The following is a 22303-nucleotide window of genomic DNA, read 5'->3' as shown; positions in this document are numbered from 1 at the left end:
ATTCGATTAAAAGCAATAAAAGATTTTTAATGCTCCTTCCTTGTTTTGTTTTTAACTTGGTCGGAAACCCCCACTTGGATCAGCTGATCGACGGTGCGGTCACGTGACTCTGAGTGTGTTCACGTGACCCACCGCTTAAATCAGCGTATTTCTGAGCGGAACCGAGCAGAAGGTCTTCCATGAACAATGGTCCGGTTCCAGTCCATCTTCAGCCTGTTTCTTCTGGCACTTTCCGTCAGTAAAGGTAGGAAATAAAAACCAGAATGTTTTCTGATTTCCTTGCTGAAACTGGAAATCGAAAGTCCAGCTCTTCCTCATCATGTGTCTGTGTTGCGTTCAGGGCTCTCCGAGGTCCTGGCTGCGGGGAAAGAAGCGTGGGACTACGTGGAAGTGAGGGATGGGGCCCACATGTTCTGGTGGCTGTACTATGCTGACAGTCCGTCCGCTTCCTACGCAGACCTGCCGCTGGTCATGTGGCTCCAGGTACCAACACACACACCTCATCCTGCTCTGAGTCCACGGGTCATGGCTAGACCCAGCCTGCTGGTGGTTCTGTCTGGGTTCTGCTGATCAGCCAGCGGGTCACCATGAAGCAGACTGCTGTGTCACATTCCCCTTTTTAGATATTTTAAAATGAGGAACTGGTGGATGAAAATACACGTTGCTTCTATTTCAGTCATCAGAAGAGGAAGCATCCATACCTCCTTCACCCGCTCATCCATCCACCCCTCTGTGTCTCATCCATCCATCCACCCCTCTGTGTCTCATCCATCCAGACACCTGATTGGCTACCATGTTCCTGTGACACTGGCTGGTTTTGCTTGTAGTTTTATAACTTAAAACTCTGTATGTTTTGTATAAAGACAGGCGTATCTAATATTTAATTGAATATTTAAACTGGTTGAATGCCTCAGATTGGTGGTTTAGTCCTCAGCCTTACGGGCTGATTACCTATAATCTCAAAACTGATTACCTGCTGATTGATGGTCGCCGCACGCATCAAATTTAAAGCTTTGCTTCTGGCTTACAAAAGAATACCTCAAATGGCTCCCGTCTACCTTCACTCCCTAACCCAGACCTACACTCCCTCTCCACAGCTACGTTCCACCAGTGAAAGACGCCTCATGTTACCGCCAATACGTGGGACTAAATCACCAGCCAGACTCTTTTCCTCTGTTGTTCCACGATGGTGGAATGATCTCCCAAACTGTCAGCTCTGCAGAGTCCCTGTCTACTTTTAATAGCAAGCTGAAGACTCAGCTCTTCAAGGAGAACTTCAACACTTAGTTTAGCTGTATTTGTTGGAAAGTTGGAGAACTTTGCCCAGTTCTTTGCAACAAATGTTATGGTATTGACTCTTTGTATTATAACATAGGTGATATTATGGGGTTGGAAGGGAGTAAACAACAAAAACAAAAGAAAAAGAAGCCTGTAGCACTTCATGCAAGGATCTGCGTCCAACTGGACAGTCCACCAGCATCTTCCTACGATGTCCTCTACTGTTTGATTTCATGCTTGTGTTGTTCTCACTCATGTAAGTCGTTTTGGATAAAAGCGTCTAAATGACAGTAGAATAGAATAGAGTAGAATAGATAACTTATTGTTGGATGATTGTGAGTGTTTGTGATGTTTAACCTGCTCTGAACTGAATCTGGCGGCGTTGACCTTGAAGGGGGGACCAGGAGGATCGGGAAGTGGCTTCGGGAACTTTGAGGAGATTGGACCGCTGGACAGGGATCTCCAGCCCAGGAAGACCACCTGGGTACGATGCTTGTTTTGGCTTCTAAAACCACACCAACATCTGCCATGTTTGCACTATGTGCTTCATTCCACGCCCTCCTGCTGCTGGACTTCAACATTCACCATCTCACGCTGTTGCTTGCCGTTATATGTATAGCATCTTTTATTATTTTATTTCTATTATTTTCATGCTCCATGTTGCACCTTTGTACCAGGAAACATTTCTAGGTTGTAAAACTTTTACTGATATGAACATAAATCTGCAGTAAATCCTGGAATATCTCATATCAGCTGATAAATCCCAGCATGGGAATGTTGTCTGGATTCAGAGAGTCTGTCTGATGTGTGTGTGTGTGTGTGTGTGTGTGTGTGTGTGTGTGTGTGTGTGTGTCCTTCAGGTCCAGGCAGTTAGTGTGTTATTTGTGGACAATCCAGTTGGAACCGGTTTCAGCTACACTGACAGAGACGACCGCTTCGCCACTGATGTGGCCATGGTGGCCTCAGACATGATGACGCTGCTCACACACTTCTTCTCTCAGAAACCGGAGTTTCAGGTTGGTCACCTCTCACCTGCCGGCCAGCTGACCTCTCACCTGCCGGCCAGCTGACCTCTCACCTGCCGGCCAGCTGACCTCCCACCTGTAAGCAGGGGCGCCACCAGGAATTTTGGGCCCTATGAAAGACAACGACATAGATCCCACCACTTGATCGCAAATTTTAGATTTTTGTTTTTGCTTCAAGCTGATTTTAAAAAAAAAAAAAAAAAAAAAAAAAAAAAAAAAAAAAAAAAAAAAGCTTTCCATGGGAATAATAAAGACCTAGGGCTGTGTTTAACCCTTTATGAGTCAAGTGACTATTTTTGATCACTTAGTCTCCTTTCATATCAGCATGAAACAATTTTTTTGTTGTTAATGTAACAACAGAACGGAGGTCTTGGTTCATACCAGAAGGACAATTTTAGGTTAAAATTTCTAATTTGAAGGTATTTTATTGAGTAAAGGGTTAAATCACAGTGCAAACATCTAACTAGGTTATTTTTATATAAATGGTTTATCAGTTTATATTACTGCTATTTTTAATTACAACCTTTGGAAAAAGTATTATTTTTAATGAAGGTTTGATTATTTTCTTATATACTTTGTACATCTTTTTGGGCCCCAATCAAGTCGTGGGGCTCTTAGAATCTTCGTAACTTTTTCCTCCATATGGCGCCTCTGCCTGTCAGCTGACCTCTCACCTGTCGGTCAGCTGACCTCTCACCTGTCGGTCAGCTGACCTCTCACCTGTCGGTCAGCTGACCTCTCACCTTCTAGAGGATAAAAACTAACCCAATGTGTTTGACTCCAGAGTATCCCCTTCTACATCTTCTCTGAGTCGTATGGAGGGAAGATGGCTGCCGCCATCTCCTTGGAGCTCACCAAGGTGAGTTACCTGCAGCTGGATTCCCACAGAGGACGACAGAAAGTTCCTTCCTTTAGTTTCCCAGACTGAAGCTGGTCTGGTAGAAGCTCCATCCTACTGCATCTTGTTGTTTCTTAGTGAACTGAGGCTTCATGCTGCTGCTGTTCTACATCTCTCCGTTTGTTTCCTTGTTGTCAGGCTGTAGCCAAAGGAAGGGTGAAATGTAACTTTGCCGGCGTGGCACTGGGGGACTCCTGGATTTCTCCTCTGGGTTGGTATAATTTCATTTCATGACCTGTAGGTCCGCTTTAGTCTGTCATCAGAACCACTTTGGACCGCATGTCCTGATGAAGCGCTCCATAATCTGTTAGTCAGAAGCAGCTGAAACAAAGTCTGGATGAACCTGTGTCCATCCCAGCTTGTTCTGGACATGACTGAGGTCCTCTCATCTCTTGGATCCATTTTAAAGCAATACTTCATGTCGTTGAATCCTGACTCTTGTCTCTCCTCCCAGACTCCGTGATGACCTGGGGACCGTATCTCTACACCACTGTAAGTAAAGAAGCCAACTGGGAAGCTGCTGGAGGGAAGCTGGTGTGTTGAGGGCTGGATTTGTTCAGACTTCAGACAGAACTTTGTGTGTTTATGTTGAAGGGAAATGTTTTCAGGGGGAGTTCCCACAAGTCTGTGTTATGGCCCCTGTCTTATTTACTGTCTATATTGGGGTTCAGGTGAACTGTACCCCTCCTCTCACCTGAGATATCCTCCTTCTTACCTGCAAGCCTAAAATAAGCTCCATGGAAAACAGGCAGCTTGACATCCACTCAGCTAAAGTAAACCTGTATGCAGACGACACCCTCCTCTACTCAGCTGCTCCATGTTGCTGTAGTTATTGATTTACAGATCACATCTGGTTCGGTTTTGGAAAACCAAATTCATGGTCTCTTCTAGATTCCACTCAAGTTAAGATGGAGTTCTCACTCTGCATCTGAGCGGACAGTCAGCATAAACATCCAGCACCTAAAAATTAGGCCTAGGTTTTCTTATCTAACTACGTCTTGTTTTAATTTTGCCATGAAAAGACTTGTTGAGGCAACAGTTCAGCATTTTAGACTGTGGTTAAATCATATATATGCATGTTTCATCATTAATTCCAGAGTTTTAGCTCTTATTCTTATGTGGCGGAGTGGTAAGGCCTTACCAAAAATAACTGAACAACAAAAGATAAAATGAGATAAAGTTAACTTTTATTTAACACTTATGCCAGACGCCACCACCTGGGGCATAGGGCTCCAGGAAATAAATGCAGGGTTGCTCCTGTTGAATAAGAAGAGACGTGTGAGGCAGTTTAAACCATTTATTTAATACAAAAAATTTAAGACTAAGATTAGTTGGTTATAAAACCACTGTTAAGACCTATTTAAAACCAAGTAACCAAATAACTATATAAACTAAAGAAACCAGGTCAGCTGGGACCACCAGTGGAGAGCAGCCTACAGGGAAGGAGTGCTCCAGTGTGTTGCCACCTCTTACCTTATAAACACACCCACACTTCACTGTAAACTATAACCATGGAGCCCTCATAGTGCATCAAAACAAATCAAATGTGAGGGTCCCCAACCAAGAGTGCCTAGCCCATCCACCTAATGGTTCCCAGCTGCCTAAAGAAAACAATTCAAACAAAAGGAAACTTAGTCAACTTACAAACTTAACTAAAGCAAAAGAAGCAAACAAAACTGATTAACAAAAGAAACACTACAATAAAACCATGCCAAGAAAACAGCAGCAGGTGGGTCACCCTGAGAGTAAAACCAAGCCAGGAGGAGTACAGAAGGCAGCCACCAACGTAGAATCAACCAGCAGACAAAAGAAAATCAGCAGGTGTCTTTTATAGCTACCTGCTGATTAGCAGGGAGGGGCCAACCTGAGCCTCATGACACTCATGTGTCCTCATCACCACACTTACACAACACACAGTTGTGTTCTCAATAATCTGGTTTCTTCCAGAAGAAAACATCACTGGTTCATTTTATTCTGCAGAACTTTCCTCTTTAAAACTCCTGTTTTATTCAAAAGATTTTCTTTTCTAACCAATCAATAATTTTTCTATTGAGCGTTCGTCCAGTTTGCAGCTGTTTAACAGTCATTTCTACTTCCTTATTCTGAGCCATGGACCTGGAACATCCTCCAGAACATCTTAAAGCTCCGTAACTTTGCCCTTCTCGGTCAGTTTAATGCAGAGGCCTTCTGTCCTGCAGGTTTTACATGTCATCAACACACCTGACTGAAATGAATGGGTTGAAGTCGACAAGCTATTGGAGCAGGAGATGCCTAAAACCTGCAGGACACGGCCCTCCAAGACTGGAGTTTGCCCCGACCCCTTATTAAAGCTGCATCAGCATCACATTTAGCTGATGTAAATACTCCTGCAGAGATGTTTTTATGTGTTTTATTGTGAACGGAGTTCCATACGTGTTGCCTGGTGGCTAGGCCCCCCTCAGTCTGGAGGAACGTCCTGGTTAAACGACCGTCTGACCCACTGTGTGCAGTCTCTGCTGGACGACTTCGGCCTGGCTGATGTGAACAGTGCGGCGGAGAAGGTGAAGCAGGCTGTGGATCAGCAGCAGTTCCTGATGGCCACTGAGCTGTGGTCTGTGGCAGAGACGGTGGTGGAGCAGGTTGGTACCGTTGCAGAAGACCCCTCATGGTACAGAGACGTCTACCTCAGTCATAAATCCAAACCTTCTCTGCAGAACACCAATGGAGTCAACTTCTACAACATCCTGACCCAGGAACCGGATGACGAACGGGTTTCTTCTGCAGGACTGGACTTCATCTGTACGCCACAAACCCCCTCCAGTCGGCACAGTTTGGTGAAGTTTCTGTGTAAATGACCCGTTCTTCCTCCGTGTCCATCAGCTCTGCAGGCTCGGCGCCACATCCGACCTCTCCACAGACAGTCGCTCAGCCAGCTCATGAACGGGCCAATCAGGAAGAAGCTGGCTATCATCCCTCAGAACGTCACCTGGGGAGGTACCTGATCTGAGAGCGCGTCGGACCGACAGGACCCGACTCCTAAATGATGTTTTCTGTTTGTGCTGCAGGTCAGGCTGAGGACGTCTTCACCAACATGGCAGGAGACTTCATGAAGCCGGTGGTGGACGTGGTGGACCAGCTGCTGGCCGCCGGCGTCAACGTCACCGTCTACAACGGCCAGCTGGACCTCATCGTGGACACCATGGGTATGTTTCTACAGCAGGGGGAGCAGGTTTCTGCCCCTGGCAGCAGGGGGAGCAGGTTTCTGCCCCTGGCAGCAGGTGTTTGGTCTCTGTGGAGGGAAACACGACAAAGATCTGTTTGTCTTCACAGGTCAGGAGCTGTGGGTCAAACGGCTCAAGTGGGACGGACTTCCTGGTTTCAACAACCTCAGGTGGACCCCCCTGGATGATCCGGCTTCCCCAGGTGTGACTGGAGCCTTCTTCAAGACTTACAAGAACTTTGCTTTCTACTGGATCCTCAAAGCTGGTCACATGGTAAGAAATCACCTGGAGGGAACCCTTAGTGCCGAGTTCCTCCTGCTGGTCTGCAGCCGGGTCTGCAGCTGGGTCAGATGATCCCACCAGGACATCCAGGTGGGTTAGATCAGTGGTTCCCAACCTGAGGTCCCTGACCTGCCTTAGTGCCGTCAGTGAGCACAGGGGTCTGTGAGGTTTCCACTGTGGAGTTCCTGTGGGATTGTTGAAACAAAGTTCTGGTCCACACAGACAAGTTGAGGGTCTCTGCTCAAGTTTTCCTCATCTGGACGTTTCGTCCGCATGAAAGCAGCGTTTTGGAGCCAGAAGATAATAACGTTTGAAAACCAGGTACCAGAGTGGAGGTTTAGATGGGGAAAAACAGAGAGATGGAAAAAACTTTTTTTTTCAGAACCATCCAGATTGAATAAACCAGTTCTGGTCCAGGTTCTGTGGTTTAGGAGGTTAGATCTGGTCCAGGTTCTGTGGTTTAATGAGGTCAGTTCTGGTCCAGGTCCTGTGATTTAACCCTTTCATGCATCTATTTTATAAGATTCATTCATTCATTCATTCATTTTCCAAACCAGGGTTTTGGAACCAGGGTTATTCCAATTCAGGGTCGCGGGGAAGCTGGAGCCTATCCCAGCTGGCTTTGGGCGACAGGCAGGGTACACCCTGGACAGCTCGATAGTCCGTCGCAGGGCCACACACAGAGAGACAAACAACCACTCACGCTCACACTCACACTCACTCCTAGGGGCAATTTAGAGTGACCAATTAACCTATCATGCATGTCTTTGGATGGTGGGAGGAAGCTGGAGTACCCGGAGAGAACCCACGCATACACGGGGAGAACATGCAAACTCCACACAGAAAGGCCACTGACCAAACCAGCCAAGGATCGAACCAGTGACCTTCTTGCTGTGATAATATAATTAAGGTTAAATAATTTTATAACTCAAAGAATACATTAATACAAATCATGGTAAATTCTAGATATAACTAATAAGTACCAATGCATATGTCTGTAGAAGAGAACACTATTTAAAAAATTTAAAAAAAAAAAAAAAAAGTTGCATTTTTTTATTCATGCATAAAAGGATTAATGAGGTCCGATCTGGTCCAGGTCTTGTGGTTTAGGAGGTTAGATCTGGTCCAGGTCTTGTGGTTTAGGAGGTTAGATCTGGTCCAGGTCTTGTGGTTTAGGAGGTTAGATCTGGTCCAGGTCTTGTGGTTTAGGAGGTTAGATCTGGTCCAGGTCTTGTGGTTTAGGAGGTTAGATCTGGTCCAGGTCTTGTGGTTTAGGAGGTTAGATCTGGTCCAGGTCTTGTGGTTTAGGAGGTTAGATCTGGTCCAGGTCTTGTGGTTTAGGAGGTTAGATCTGGTCCAGGGTCTGTGGTTTAGGAGGTTAGATCTGGTCCAGGTCTTGTGGTTTAGGAGGTTAGATCTGGTCCAGGTCTTGTGGTTTAGGAGGTTAGATCTGGTCCAGGTCTTGTGGTTTAGGAGGTTAGATCTGGTCCAGGTCTTGTGGTTTAGGAGGTTAGATCTGGTCCAGGTCTTGTGGTTTAGGAGGTTAGCAATAAATAGACCTTTGCAATAAACAGGAAAAGAAAATGATTTACCAATATTTTATAGATGACTTGCATAATCTAAGGTTAAATAATTTTATAAATATTTTATAGAATACATTAAAATAAATAATGATAAATTCTAAATATCACTAATACTAATAAAACATGTCTGTAGAGGTAAAATACTGTATTTAAAGAAAAAAAAAAGTTGCATTGTTTTTTATTAATTCATGCATGAAAGGGTCAATGAGGTCAGTTCTGGTCCAGGTTCAGGTCCAGGTTCTTTGGTGGGTCAGGGAGCAGGTGGATAGACAGTAGTTCATGTCTGGGAACCTGGATTTATCCTGGAACTTGTGCTTTTAATAAACGACCAGACATCAGAAAGCGTGAAAACATGTCCAGGTAGGTCCGGAGGGGCAGGTCCGGAACCGCTGCAGCAGGCGGTGACTGCTGTGAAGATGCTCCACCAGAACCTTGAACCTGATGAGTTCTGCTTGTCTCCCCAGATCCCCTCGGACCAGGGGCCCATGGCCCTGCAGATGCTGAAGATGATCACCCAGCAGCACTGATGCTGCAGCAGCCGGAGCGCATCGACAATCACATGACCTTTCCTCTGCTTACCAAACCAGGATCATCCACCTGCTCCACTCACAGCGGCTCAATAAAGATTTTCTTTTTGTAAAGCTCACGTCTGGTTCGTTCAGCATCAGAAGACTTCTCAGCAGTTCTCTCCAGTTGGAAATGACTTTGTTGTAGAGGAGGAGCATGTCTAAAACATGCAGAGGAGGACCTGGACGGATAAGCACTGGTTTAAATTATACATGTATATTTCCCCATAAATTTAAATCTACATGAATCTATCAGGTCTAGAGAATGGATATGATGACTCAGTCAGAAATGCATAGGGCCCAGTTCAAACTGGGAACCAGTTCACCCACAGTACCACACCAGGCTACATCTGCAAGCTTTTTCTTCATATCCTGATATGTTTAATTCCCGCTGTGAAAACCTGCGAAGTGACTCATCATTGCACCGTGTTTCGGTCCTCAGGCTTCCCCGCCCTGCATGTTTTAGACTTGATCCTCCTCTAAAAACCCGAGTCAGACTGTTGAACTTCCTCGTCAAGTTCTCTGCAGCCTGTTAACGAGTCTTTATTCAGATGTGTTAAAGTTCTTTATTAAACATGCGGGCGGGGGGGGGGCTGAGGACCGGAATTAAGAAACACTGTCAAAGCAGCTTTGAAGGTGATGAGACATTTCGTTACCATAGCAACCCAACTTCCGAGCAGAACTCTGTAAAACCGAGGTGGAGAAGTGTTTCTAGGGTTTTATTTTCCATGTTTTACCTCCTGCAGGTGTGAGCATCTGGGTTCTGGTCCCAGCAGAAACCTCGGACTCAGACAGAGATTAAAGAAGTTTTATTTATTAGTGAGAGTTTGCAGAGCTGCAGGAGGAAGGGTGATGTGTCCAGAAGTCCAGCCTGGAGGCCGATGGAAGACTTGACATTCCCGGTTAGACCTGGAATGTGTCAGAAATGAGACGGAACATGACAACCAGCTGAGGTCTGGGGGAGTCTGCGGTGAAGACGGTCCAAGCACAGCGAAGCAAACATCGGTGGACTGAATCCCAAAGTTGCTTCTTCCTCTCCAGGTTTTCATCCGGTTGGGAATTTCTGGAAGTCCAGACAGCAAAGTGACTTTGGAGCCGTCTCCGTCTTCAGTAGAAACCAGAACACACACATCCAGCCTCACGTTGAATCCGTTTTCCAGCCGTCCGCCTGAGGAGCCGTCTGCTGTGTGTCTGAGAGGACAGACAGACGGAAGCAGCTTTTCCTCGGATTTGTCAGCTGCCGGTTTGCAGAAGCTTCCGGACTTGTGGAAGCAGCTCCAGACCACCTCTGCTTTACGAACACATTCGCTGTCAGGGTTTCCTGAAGCATCATCTCAGCTGCTTTTTATCAAACGAAAACAAAGAGGAATAAAAACCCAGAAGAGTCTGCAGCGGTGGAGGAACCATCTCCAGATCCTCGGTGGGGGATCACAGAGCAGACTCCTCGATGTAGCTCAGCTGTCTTCTCCCCCAGTGGCTCTCGGGGACCGGGACCCCCTTCCTGGTCACCGGTTCCACCACCAGTTCCAGCAGGCCGGGCGGGTCGGCGACCACCAGCTCCGTCAGCCTGAACAGACTGGAGTAAGCCCGGCCCACCAGCACCAGCTGACCCGGAGGAACTCGAGGATCAGGTCCTCTCAGCCGTCGCCAGGACACCCTGAAGTGGCGCACCAGTTCCAGGGGGTAGTCCCATCGCAGAGTGGCGTTAAGGTGCAGGTAGGAAGACCTGGTCTCAGGTGAGGAACCGGCACCACGAAGCCAGACTACGTCATTAAGGCACAACCCTTTCACAGCCGGCGGCGCCACCTGCAGGTCAGCCACGTCCAGCACCTGCAGGACCACACAGAACACCCGTAAACCACCGATGCTGCGAGCTGGAGCCTCGTGTGGAGGAAAGAAGTCATTCAGCAGAACATTTCACTCTTCCTGCAGATGTTTTCATGTGTTAAAGTCACACGTTCTGCAGAAAACCAGCCTGGAAGAGTCCAGTCAGAGAGTCTGGATGATCATCATGGGTTCTTTAACTCCAACTGGCCCTAAAACCAAGCCCTGCAGAATCCCATGAAGCGGATCAGAGCTGGAGTCTAAACCTCCTCACGCTCATGTCTGTCAGAGAGATGAAGCTTTAACCACTCCAACGCAGCTCCACACATTCCCACCAGGTGGTGTCACCGAGCCCATAACGTGGCGTGGAGCACTGAGTCAGAACCTGCTGACAAGCCCAGTAAAACCAGTAAAACCAGGGTTACCAGAGTCATCAAACAGTCCAGTCCGAGTGGAGTGTGTGCTGTTAAAGCCTGACTGAAACACCTCCAGGACATGATGTTCTTCTAGAAACCAGCCGAGCATTTTCAGGGTGATCAGGGTACTTCAGAGCAGCATGGACGCTTTGGATCATATCTGACCGCTTGTAGCTGCGAGGATGAATCAGACACGCTGTTTTCTATTAAATACACTTTAAAGATCTACATTCCTTCCAGTCAGAAGAAACACGGTCACATTGAAGTTACTTCCCCCCTAAATCAGCCCAGAACATAAAGAAATGAAACATTTCACAGTAAAACACCAGACAGGATCATCGCTGGTCTGGTGAGGAGACAAACATTCACCTCAATGTCATAAAATAAGATTCTTCACAGGCTACAGGAATCCTACAGAAATAAAAAGATCATTGATGCATCTTAAAGCAGATTTTCAGACCAGATTGATCATTTTGTTCCCAGTGTCTCTGATCCAACGATCCCACTGAGCAATAAAAACACAGTTTACAGTAGGTTTGTATAATTTATCCTTCTTCAGCTGGGAGGCACATCTTGGCTAGAAAGGCTTTCTTTCCATTACGTATGTTTCCCAAACTGGTTTCAGCTGGTTGGGGCTTTCTTACAGTCAGACTTGTAAGTAGTATTTATCCGCTTCTCTAGAAAGAAACATGACAAAGACCTGCTGACATTTCCTCCAGCACTCCTCAGGCTTTTTCATTTGGGACGTTTTAATCTGCAGTGTCATGAAAAATCCCAACAGACAACCTCCACAGACCAGATCTCCTGCTTTTAGACCGGAGTTTACAAGTTTTTGTTTCACACAAAGAGTCGGAGCAGAAACCGCGGAGTGGAGGGCTGGAATAAAAACATGATGTCATGTTGCTACGCTACATGCTAGCATTGCTACTTCCTGCTCAGACATACGTATGGCAAGAATCTCGTGCTTCATCTCAGGTCCTGTGATGAAGAGGTTGAAGAGGAAACGGGTTGAACTGGACCTGATTTTGTCCCTGACCATGTAGCATGTAGTAAGGAGGCAGCAGCTCACCATCAGCTCTCCCAGCCTGCAGCTGAACGGCGTGTCCCGAGGTTCTCCGACCCGATCGATGAGGACACAAACCTCCCGGAGGATGCAGCTGTGGAGCTCCAGCTGTGAACATCTGTTAAAACACCGACATTAAGACAACGAGAAACGAAGACGAGACTTATATGAAGTGTGACCGTCCCTCACCTGAGGGTCCAACCGGCTGGATTCAGGTTCCCACACAGCTGGGAGAACTGGTTCCTTAACTGGTTATCACCAGTCCCTAAACAGAAAACAATCATCATGACGTTTCACCATGAGTCAGGTTGGTTCATGGTGCCGCAGGAAAACACCCTGAAAGAAAACACCTGCAGTTCTCTGGGTTCTGGACCCACTCTGTCAGGTTCTCATACGACTGCAGGTGAAGAATCTTCCCACATCTGCAGCTGTAGGAGGACCTGACAGACCGGGTGAGGCGATTCCTCCCACATCTGCAGCTGTAGGAGGACCTGACAGACCGGGTGAGGCGATTCCTCCCACATCTGCAGCTGTAGGAGGACCTGACAGACCGGGTGAGGCGATTCCTCCCACATCTGCAGCTGTAGGAGGACCTGACAGACCGGGTGAGGCGATTCCTCCCACATCTGCAGCTGTAGGAGGACCTGACAGACCGGGTGAGGCGATTCCTCCCACATCTGCAGCTGTAGGAGGACCTGACAGACCGGGTGAGGCGATTCCTCCCACATCTGCAGCTGTAGGAGGACCTGACAGACCGGGTGAGGCGATTCCTCCCACATCTGCAGCTGTAGGAGGACCTGACAGACCGGGTGAGGCGATTCTCTCTACAAACGACGTAAAAGGAGGGTTAGCCTCTGAAAAGGAGGATGCTTCACAAACTCACATCCGACCTCCTGGATGTCGACGTGAGTGCAGCGAGATGCATCGGATGTCTTCAGCTGCAACGACACACTGATGCCAGCCGAGGCCTTGTAGACGATGGACACCAGGGTCTTCAGAGTCAGAGGGACATGAAGAGAGAAGAGCCTGATGGGTGGAAAAAACAGGAAATAGTGAAAACAATTATACAACACTGATGCCTGACCCTAAAACCTGGTCTGTGTCCGGATGTCCTGTTCCCCGCTGCATACGCTACGTAGCGCACTCACTCTGTTGGCGAATGGGACACGAAGCTGGCCGTTTTCTCCGCGTCGCAGACCACGTGACTACCGGCTGTCACCATGGCAACCACCACGCATCGTTCCAAATCCAATTAAAGAAAAATTAAATGAATGATTTATAGTTTTTGCACTGTGGTCTATATGGACCCGTCTGGTGATACCACCACCTAGACAATGGTGTGAGCACTACGTAGGGATCAGGGTGGACATTCAGACACAGTCCAAGCTGCTGGGAGACATCCCATGATGCACCGGGAGACGTGTCATGATGCACCAGGAGACGTCCCATGATGCACCGGGAGACGTCCCATGATGCACCGGGAGACGTCCCATGATGCACCAGGAGACGTCCCATGATGCACCGGGAGACGTGTCATGATGCACCAGGAGACGTCCCATGATGCACCGGGAGACGTCCCATGATGCACCGGGAGACGTGTCATGATGCACCAGGAGACGTCCCATGATGCACCAGGAGACGTCCCATGATGCACCGGGAGACGTGTCATGATGCACCAGGAGACGTCCCATGATGCACCGGGAGACGTGTCATGATGCACCAGGAGACGTCCCATGATGCACCAGGAGACGTCCCATGATGCACCGGGAGACGTGTCATGATGCACCGGGAGACGTGTCATGATGCACCAGGAGACGTCCCATGATGCACCGGGAGACGTGTCATGATGCACCAGGAGACGTCCCATGATGCACCAGGAGACGTCCCATGACGCACCGGGAGACGTGTCATGATGCACCAGGAGACGTCCCATGATGCACCGGGAGACGTGTCATGATGCACCGGGAGACGTGTCATGATGCACCGGGAGACGTCCCATGATGCACTGGGCTCCTCTCTGCTCTCTTTAAGCTCCATGTAGAAACATCTGATGTTTGTTTTATTGATGTCCGTTTCTCATCCGTTTCTCAGCAGGACCTTGAATTAAATTTCTACTGCTGATTGACCCTCTTTCCTGTCCTCCCCATCCCAACAAGTCCAGGAGGATGGACCTCGTTCCTGGTTCTGGTCCTGAAGGAGGTTTTCCATCCTGGTCCTAGTTCTGATGGAGGTTTTCCATCCTGCTCCTGGTTCTGATGGAGGTTTTCCATCCTGGTCCCAGTCCTGATGGAGGTTTTCCATCCTGGTCGTGGTTCTGATGGAGGTTTTCCATCCTGCTCCTGGTCCTGATGGAGGTTTTCCATCCTGGTCCTAGTTCTGATGGAGGTTTTCCATCCTGCTCCTGGTCCTGATGGAGGTTTTCCATCCTGGTCGTGGTTCTGATGGAGGTTTTCCATCCTGCTCCTGGTCCTGATGGAGGTTTTCCATCCTGGTCCTGGTCCTGATGGAGGTTTTCCATCCTGGTCCTGGTTCTGATGGAGGTTTTCCATCCTGGTCCTGGTCCTGATGGAGGTTTTCCATCCTGGTCCTGGTTCTGATGGAGGTTTTCCATCCTGGTCCTGGTATCTGATGGAGGTTTTCCATCCTGGTCCTGGTATCTGATGGAGGTTTTCCATCCTGGTCCTGGTCCTGATGGACGTGGATCTTATCTAGGTAACTGGTTCTATGCACGTCATGATCACCGTTGTTGTTTCAGCGTTTATGTTGTTTAATGGTTCATGTCTGGTGCCTACTGTGGTTTTTCTTTGACCACTAACCCCTGTCTCTGCTCCAGGTCTGCTTGCCCCGCCCAGTCTAGCCGACCCTCGCGTCTCTGAATGTTCACACCTGATGGTGTTTTCACCTCATTAGTAACTGCATGTATTCTCCCGTGTCTTTTGATGCTGGTTTGTTGTATCTGTTTGTTGGACTTCCAGCCACAGTATCGGACACAGTTTCCTTCCTGGTTAAATCTTCCTTTAACCGACCTTTAGAGAAATAAATCTGGTTCAATGGGACTGGATATATTTTGGTGGATGTGAGTCCTAGTTCTGTGTCACACCCTTGACATTACATTGGTTTATATGAACACAGTTATTAGAACCTGAACCAGAATCCAAACCCACTTGGCACAAAGCGGAGTCCTGAGTGCTGCAGGGACGAGTCCCTCCATCAGCAGAGAGGAGCCTCCATTCCAGGCATCTTCTGGGCAGCATCGGGTCTGCAGCCAGCCCTGGTCCTGCAGGTCCAGGTGGTAGTACAGGGGCTGGATCTCCTGAGCAGAGAGGTTGAACCAGTTCCTCCTCGCCTCTACCTGCATGTGCACACACACACACACACACACACACACACACACACACACACACACACACACACACACACACACACACCACTTGATCACGTATGCTGGTCCTGTTTGTGTTAAAGACTTTGAGGGGACAGAATTTCCTGTTACACCAGATCTGAAGCAGGATTGTTGGACTGGTTGTGCTTCAGAGGGACGGGACTCCAGTCTAACTGTCTGCACTGGTTTAACTGGAGTAAACACCTTTCTCTTTAATTCAGGAGAAAAAACTGATTGTTTCTAAAACAAACTTGACAGAGTTCCCTCTCCGGAGGATTGGCTCACACTGGAATCTGGTGAAAGGATCCAGGAACATGACGGACCACATCCATGGCCTCCAAGCTTCCTGTCGGCTGGTTTGCTTCGTTTCTTTCCTGCAGTCTCTTCGATCAGCAGCTTTCTTCACGATTACTGATGGATGAAGATCCTGGAACAGCCTCCAGGATCTTCTGGAGGGTCTGATCCAGAACAGCCTCCAGGATCTTCTGGAGGGTCTGATCCAGAACAGCCTCCCGGATCTTCTGGAGGGTCTGATCCAGAACAGCCTCCAGGATCTTCTGGAGGGTCTGATCCAGAACAGCCTCCAGGATCTTCTGGAGGGTCTGATCCAGAACAGCCTCCAGGATCTTCTGGAGGGTCTGATCCAGAACAGCCTCCAGGATCTTCTGGAGGGTCTGATCCAGAACAGCCTCCCGGATCTTCTGGAGGGTCTGATCCAGAACAGCCTCCAGGATCTTCTGGAGGGTCTGATCCAGAACAGCCTCCAGGATCTTCTGGAGGGTCTGATCCAGAACAGCCTCCAGGATCTTCTGGAGGGTCTGATCCAGAACAGCCTCCCGGATCTTCTGGAGGGTCTGATCCAGAACAGCCTCCCGGATCTTCTGGAGGGTCTGATCCAGAACAGCCTCCAGGATCTTCTGGAGGGTCTGATCCAGAACAGCCTCCCGGATCTTCTGGAGGGTCTGATCCAGAACAGCCTCCAGGATCTTCTGGAGGATCTGATCCAGAACAGCCTCCAGGATCTTCTGGAGGGTCTGATCCAGAACAGCCTCCAGGTGCAACTCAGACAGACTCAGGTACAGACAGCGTTCCTTCATCTGCACCAGAGGAAGGTTAGATGAGCCGATGCCATGAAGAAAAGACGTTAGTTCCACTCGACAGCTTTCTGGTTTGACGTGGAACCAAAGCGGAGGAACTTTACATCTCTGAGGGTTCGGATGAAGACTGAATGACTGAGTTTAGATGTTTAGAACTGGACCTGCTCAGTACCTGTCCTCTCCAGTAGATGGCCTTTCCAAAGCCCTGGCAGAAGGAGGAGACGAAGGGGAGCCGTGCAGCCGGGCGGTGGACGTACAGGTGATCGGACAGAAGAGACCAGAACCTGCAGGAGGAGGAGAACGGGTCATCTACAACGGCCATGTCCGTTTCTCACCACTTCTACGCTGGGAACGTCTCACTTGTCTTGGTTCTTGCGGAATTCGGTCTTATCGCCGAGGGTTTCGTACACCCAGCCGGGAGCAAAGACGGCTGCAGAGAAGTTGTGCTTGCGGATGATCTCCAGAGCCTGATGGCAGCGGGAAAACATCCGGATCGTTAATTATTTCTGATCTGAAACATCTGAATTCTGACGCTAACGGACCGACCCGGACCTTGTTTGTTTCAAACATTCCTCCCACCACCTTCCCCCTCGCAAACACATCCACCCCGACGTAGACGTCGGCCTGGCGGCCCTGGATCCCGCTGTACTCCTCCATCCACTCCAGGTTCTGCTCCGTCCAGTTGTAGTTGGTGAAAAAACCATCACACGCGTCAAAAAACATCCTGCGTCAGAGGAAATCCCAGGTCATGAATCACACGACATATTAAATATTTCCAGTGATGAGACTGGTTTCCTCTGATACCTGTTGGACTGGTTCAGCTCATTCTGCCACTTCAGCTGCCCGTCCTGGAGCACGCTGTCATACCACAGGACCAGGCTGCCGGACACCCGCTCATGCATCTGCTCCGTCAGGTAGCGCAGGAACAAAGGCACGTTCCTCACCGCACCTTCCTGCAAACACACACAACCGTACTGGAACCCAAGACCCGATCCAGGATCTACGTCTCAGAGGTTCTACGTCTCTCCAGGCTTCTGGTTAAAGTTCATTACAGTCCAGTTCGATAAAGACCGAACCAGACCGGCTGGAGGAGGACCAGGTCTCAGCGTGGTCCAGACCTGATCCTGGCTGCAGGAACCAGACCGGCTGGAGGAGGACCAGGTCTCAGCGTGGTCCAGACCTGATCCTGGCTGCAGGAACCAGACCGGCTGGAGGAGGACCAGGTCTCAGCGTGGTCCAGACCTGATCCTGGCTGCAGGAACCAGACCGGCTGGAGGAGGACCAGGTCTCAGCGTGGTCCAGACCTCATCCTGACTACAGGAACCAGACCGGCTGGAGGAGGACCAGGTCTCAATGTGGTCCAGACCTCATCCTGACTACAGGAACCAGACCGGCTGGAGGAGGACCAGGTCTCAGTGTGGTCCAGACCTGATCCTGGCTGCAGGAACCAGACCGGCTGGAGGAGGACCAGGTCTCAGTGTGGTCCAGACCTGATCCTGGCTGCAGGAACCAGACCGGCTGGAGGAGGACCAGGTCTCAGCGTGGTCCAGATCTCATCCTGACTACAGGAACCAGACCGGCTGGAGGAGGACCAGGTCTCAGCGTGGTCCGGACCTCATCCTGACTACAGGAACCAGACCGGCTGGAGGAGGACCAGGTCTCAGCGTGGTCCAGACCTGATCCTGGCTGCAGGAACCAGACCGGCTGGAGGAGGACCAGGTCTCAGTGTGGTCCAGACCTGATCCTGACTACAGGAACCAGACCGGCTGGAGGAGGACCAGGTCTCAGCGTGGTCCAGTCAGAGTCCAGACCTGATCCTGACTACAGGAACCAGACCGGCTGGAGGAGGACCAGGTCTCAGTGTGGTCCAGACCTGATCCTGACTACAGGAACCAGACCGGCTGGAGGAGGACCAGGTGTCAGCGTGGTCCAGACCTGATCCTGGCTGCAGGAACCAGACCGGCTGGAGGAGGACCAGGTCTCAGCGTGGTCCAGATCTCATCCAGACTACAGGAACCAGACCGGCTGGAGGAGGACCAGGTGTCAGCGTGGTCCAGTCAGAGTCCAGACCTGATCCTGACTACAGGAACCAGACCGGCTGGAGGAGGACCAGGTCTCAGCGTGGTCCAGACCTGATCCTGGCTCCAGGAACTAATGTTGACCAGGACCAGATGAAGTTAAATAAACGAAGCGTAGGAGAGCGACTCACAGTGAGGACGTTCTCTATGTTCACCAGCCAGCCGTCGAAGCCGTAGAACTGACTGATCTGGACCAGTTTATCAGCCACCGCCCGGTACGACTCCTCGTCCTTCAGGAAGGCCTCGCACGTCGCGGCTCCATCGTCCCACTCTGTGATGAACGTCCCTGGAGGAGAAACCGGCCAATCACAGCACAGCACATTCAAAACCCAACGAGAAGTCTGCTCAGGAACACGTCGATACCATCCAAACAGCGACGCTCCATCTATCTACACCCGTCTGCTGCTGAAGCCTGAGTCAGCTCGCCACCATGATGGTACGGGATGAATTAAACTGGACCGGTTTCTGTCATCCAGCTGCTCACCAAGAACGACGACTCCATGTTTATGCGCCGCGTTGGTCCAAACAGCTGGAGGAATGGTGACCAGCTGGTGAGTGAAGTAGTTGAAAATGTCGATGAACTTCCAGTGGTAGAAGGCGTACGGAGTCTCTGAACTGCTTCCCTGAACAAACCTGAAGGAGACAACGCAGCACCTTCTGGTGAAACATGGATGGAAATGCACGTGCTCGTCGCGGTCAGAGCAGGACGCACCTGTCATCAAGGTATCCGCCCATCATGTCATGGGACACCAAGGTCCGGCGGGGAGAGGCAGCCAGGGGAGGCTCCCGAGATGCCAGAGGGACCGCTGCGACATTGAAGGGGTTTGCTTCACTTCGTTTCCATGACAACAGCTCCTCCATCGTGTGCAGACCAGAGCTGACCGGTTCGGTGGTGTCTGCGTCATAATGTCTGACTGGAAGACGACATAAAAGAGAAAGATTCAGAAAAAACGGAGACACGCTGATGGTTTCCATGTCGACGGAGTCAGCTGACCTGGAAGAAGCGATGGCGTGGAGTTGATGACCTCCAGTATGACTGAATCCACCGGCTGGTCCAAACACGACTCCAGCCTGGTGATGGACAGAAAGGCTGAAGCTGACCTACTTTTTATCTAAAACCACAACTCCAACATGGTCAGAACTCTGTCAAATCTTCATAAAACCAAGATTCAACGATTTCTAGAACCTCATCAGGTCAGTATAAGATCAATAACATATCAATGAGACGTTTAATCATCACGCCACCGGCACTAATGCAACCCCATCCCATCAGAGATGCAGGCTGATAACAAGCTGGATGCTCCCTCTCCTCTTTAGTCTGCAGGACACGCCGTCCATGCTGTCCACAAACTATTCCACATCTTCATCCAGGTTTCCACTCAGAACATTTTAAATGAGCTTTGGTCCAGAGAAGACGGCGTGTTTCTGGATCCTCTTCACATATGATGGAGCTTTAACCTGCATGTGTGGATTTCAGGCTGGTTTCTGGAATCTTCCTGAGTCCATGCACTGGTTTCCAGTAGAGAATCATGTCTGCTTTTAATGCAGAAGATCACCAGCACCCAGCCATGTCCCAGCATACAAAGATTCCTTTTAATTTTACACTGTAAATACTGGATCTTCAAAGTCTGAGGAACATTTTTCTGAATGTTTAGGTCCAGATTGTTTCAGACTGATGAAGCTCTGTCCATCTTTCCATCTCAGAGACTCTGCCTCTCTGGGGTGCTCCTTCTATACCCAGACTATACCCAGCCCTGCTGCCAGTTAACCAAATAGATGTCAAATCCAGCTGTTTCTGTTTGTACCAATGACTTTCCCAGCCTTTCGTTGCTCCTGTTTCAACTTCTTTCAGATGTGTTGCCGCATCAGATTCACAATCAGCTCACGTTTTCCATCAAATGGTCAAATGTCTCAGTTTTATCATCTGGTATGATGTTTATCTTGTGTTGGGAATAAAATATTCTGTTCCAATATTGCATTTACATTTCACGTGGTATGCCAGCTTTCTGGAACTGGGGCTGTACATAGAAGAGTCTGGTGTGTCCAGCAGAAGTTTCAAAATAAAGCTGTGGAAAAGACCCACTAAATATACCAGACACGTCAATGTATTGTCTCAAGAAACACATCTGTGACGTTCTACCACAAGAATTAGTCCAGATGTTTAACCAAAAAATAAAGAATATAAGTTTAGATTTTAATGGTCCTAAAAATCTCCTTTCTAACAAAACAAACATTAAAATGAAACCACGAAGAGAATGGCGTATGAATATGTTGTGGTTTATCACGTTTTAGGTCGCGAGCTCAAGTCATCAATATCCAGATAATCATGAAGCATCAAGAAAACATTTCCAGGTGGAGTAAAACAGCCCTATACTCCTGCAAACAGGCTTCAGACTGAAAAAAAGTTTCTAAACACACTGAATATAAAATAAAAAGGCGGATTTATTTGCAAACGGTACCGGTTCGGTTCGGGTTGACCCGCTCTCTTCCCTCCTTCATTAAGAAACTCGCTTTGGTGGCCAGCTAAAGCCATTTCTATACATTTATTACAGGATCAAAACAGACAGAAAAAGCCGACCCGGAAGTAGGAAAGTTCAGGTGACGTAATTTAAAACAACTTCCGGCTTTAGTCCTCCAGAATAAAAGTCAAGCGATATCGTTTTGGACTGTGATTCAATATTCTATCATAAAGTGGAATAAATGAACAAATGAACACATGTATGAATAAATAAATAAATAAATTAAAAAAAAGAAAATGCAAAAAGGGAAACATGTTTTTAATCCTTTTTTGTATTTGTTGCATTTCTATTTATATTTGGTAGTAATTGTTTTTTTTTGTTTTTTTTTAAAAAAGTTAATCTTCTATTTAGCAGACTAATTTAGCAGATTAACTATCTTGTAAAGTTAGAAAAAGGATGAGGATGAAGTTATCTGGTCCAAATCCTTTTTGTCTGTAATAACTAAAATATTAATACATTTAGAGCATTTCATCAGGATATTTAGTATATCATAAGATGCGATGATAATAATACCCTTGCAACTTTAATACAAACATAATACGTTGTTTCAATAAGCCTGTTTTTATTTGCCCGTTGTTGTTTTTAATTACAAAATAAATTACCAAATTACCACTTTTATAGTTTCAGGAAACATGTTTGAATGATTTATAACACGAATATTACACAGGGCATCCGAGATTGTGTTATAGGACAGTATGTTCCAACTTCTTTAAAAAAAAAAAGCTCAGAGGGATTTTTAACCATATAATAATACACTCCAGTGATTAAAAAGTCTTATTTTTTTGTTTAGATAAATTGTTGGTGGGTTACTGCCTAGGGCAAGATGACCGAAGTCAAACGAGTTGGACAAAGGAACCAAATCTTTTGTTGTTGTCTGAGAAGAAACCCTGTCAGAGAGAAGATTGGTCTCTGGCACGAATCTGCACGACCGATAACCGAAGTAACGGGGAGCTGCTAACTGCACGGTGACACGGTGCATGTGGTTAAATCTTCTTTAAACTGTTCTGGTTCTGACTAAAGATTATGTATCTCGTGTATATGTTCAATACAGTTCGGTTTTTTTAAGTAACCATAACATGTAAATAAGCTGGT

At 48.1% G+C, this 22303-nt stretch overlaps 2 protein-coding genes across 2 annotated transcripts; one reads left to right on the top strand and one right to left on the bottom strand.

Annotated features, from left to right (window-relative positions):
* The first annotated feature begins 117 nt into the window (after positions 1–117).
* Positions 118–8877, top strand: scpep1 (serine carboxypeptidase 1). Its single transcript, XM_079252315.1, has 13 exons — positions 118–244; positions 341–483; positions 1673–1762; positions 2139–2294; positions 3088–3162; positions 3340–3412; positions 3656–3693; positions 5691–5819; positions 5895–5979; positions 6061–6174; positions 6246–6383; positions 6511–6674; positions 8731–8877. The coding sequence occupies exons 1-13, from the start codon at positions 187–189 to the stop codon at positions 8791–8793; spliced, it is 1326 nt and encodes a 441-aa protein (XP_079108441.1). The 5' UTR covers positions 118–186; the 3' UTR covers positions 8794–8877.
* Positions 8878–9685: 808 nt separating this feature from the next.
* Positions 9686–21239, bottom strand: engase (endo-beta-N-acetylglucosaminidase). Its single transcript, XM_079252655.1, has 15 exons — positions 21152–21239; positions 19687–19763; positions 19405–19606; positions 19177–19325; positions 18824–18978; positions 17419–17567; positions 17167–17338; positions 16975–17081; positions 16787–16898; positions 15300–15487; positions 13019–13161; positions 12585–12920; positions 12325–12400; positions 12142–12253; positions 9686–10662 (listed from the first exon to the last, which is right to left on the bottom strand). Exons 1-15 carry the CDS (start codon positions 21223–21225, stop codon positions 10261–10263), a joined length of 2454 nt encoding a protein of 817 aa, XP_079108781.1. The 5' UTR covers positions 21226–21239; the 3' UTR covers positions 9686–10260.
* Positions 21240–22303: the final 1064 nt, after the last annotated feature.

Source organism: Telmatherina bonti, assembly GCF_933228915.1.
Source record: "Telmatherina bonti genome assembly, chromosome: 14".
NCBI classification, from domain to species: domain Eukaryota; kingdom Metazoa; phylum Chordata; class Actinopteri; order Atheriniformes; family Telmatherinidae; genus Telmatherina; species Telmatherina bonti.
This window is presented reverse-complemented; position numbering and strand designations above follow the sequence as displayed.

Bases quoted from the DNA above. Each gene is read 5' to 3' on its own strand.
- scpep1 (XM_079252315.1), top strand. From the start codon at position 187: ATGGTCCGGTTCCAGTCCATCTTCAGCCTGTTTCTTCTGGCACTTTCC. The intron at 484-1,672 runs GTACCAACACAC...TTGACCTTGAAG, and splicing joins CGCTGGTCATGTGGCTCCAG to GGGGGACCAGGAGGATCGGG. The intron at 1,763-2,138 runs GTACGATGCTTG...TGTGTCCTTCAG, and splicing joins AGCCCAGGAAGACCACCTGG to GTCCAGGCAGTTAGTGTGTT.
- engase (XM_079252655.1), bottom strand. From the start codon at position 21,225: ATGGCTTTAGCTGGCCACCAAAGCGAGTTTCTTAATGAAGGAGGGAAG. The intron at 19,607-19,686 runs GTCAGCTGACTC...GTCGTCTTCCAG, and splicing joins CACGCCATCGCTTCTTCCAG to TCAGACATTATGACGCAGAC. The intron at 16,899-16,974 runs GTGAGACGTTCC...CTCCTCCTGCAG, and splicing joins TTCCGCAAGAACCAAGACAA to GTTCTGGTCTCTTCTGTCCG.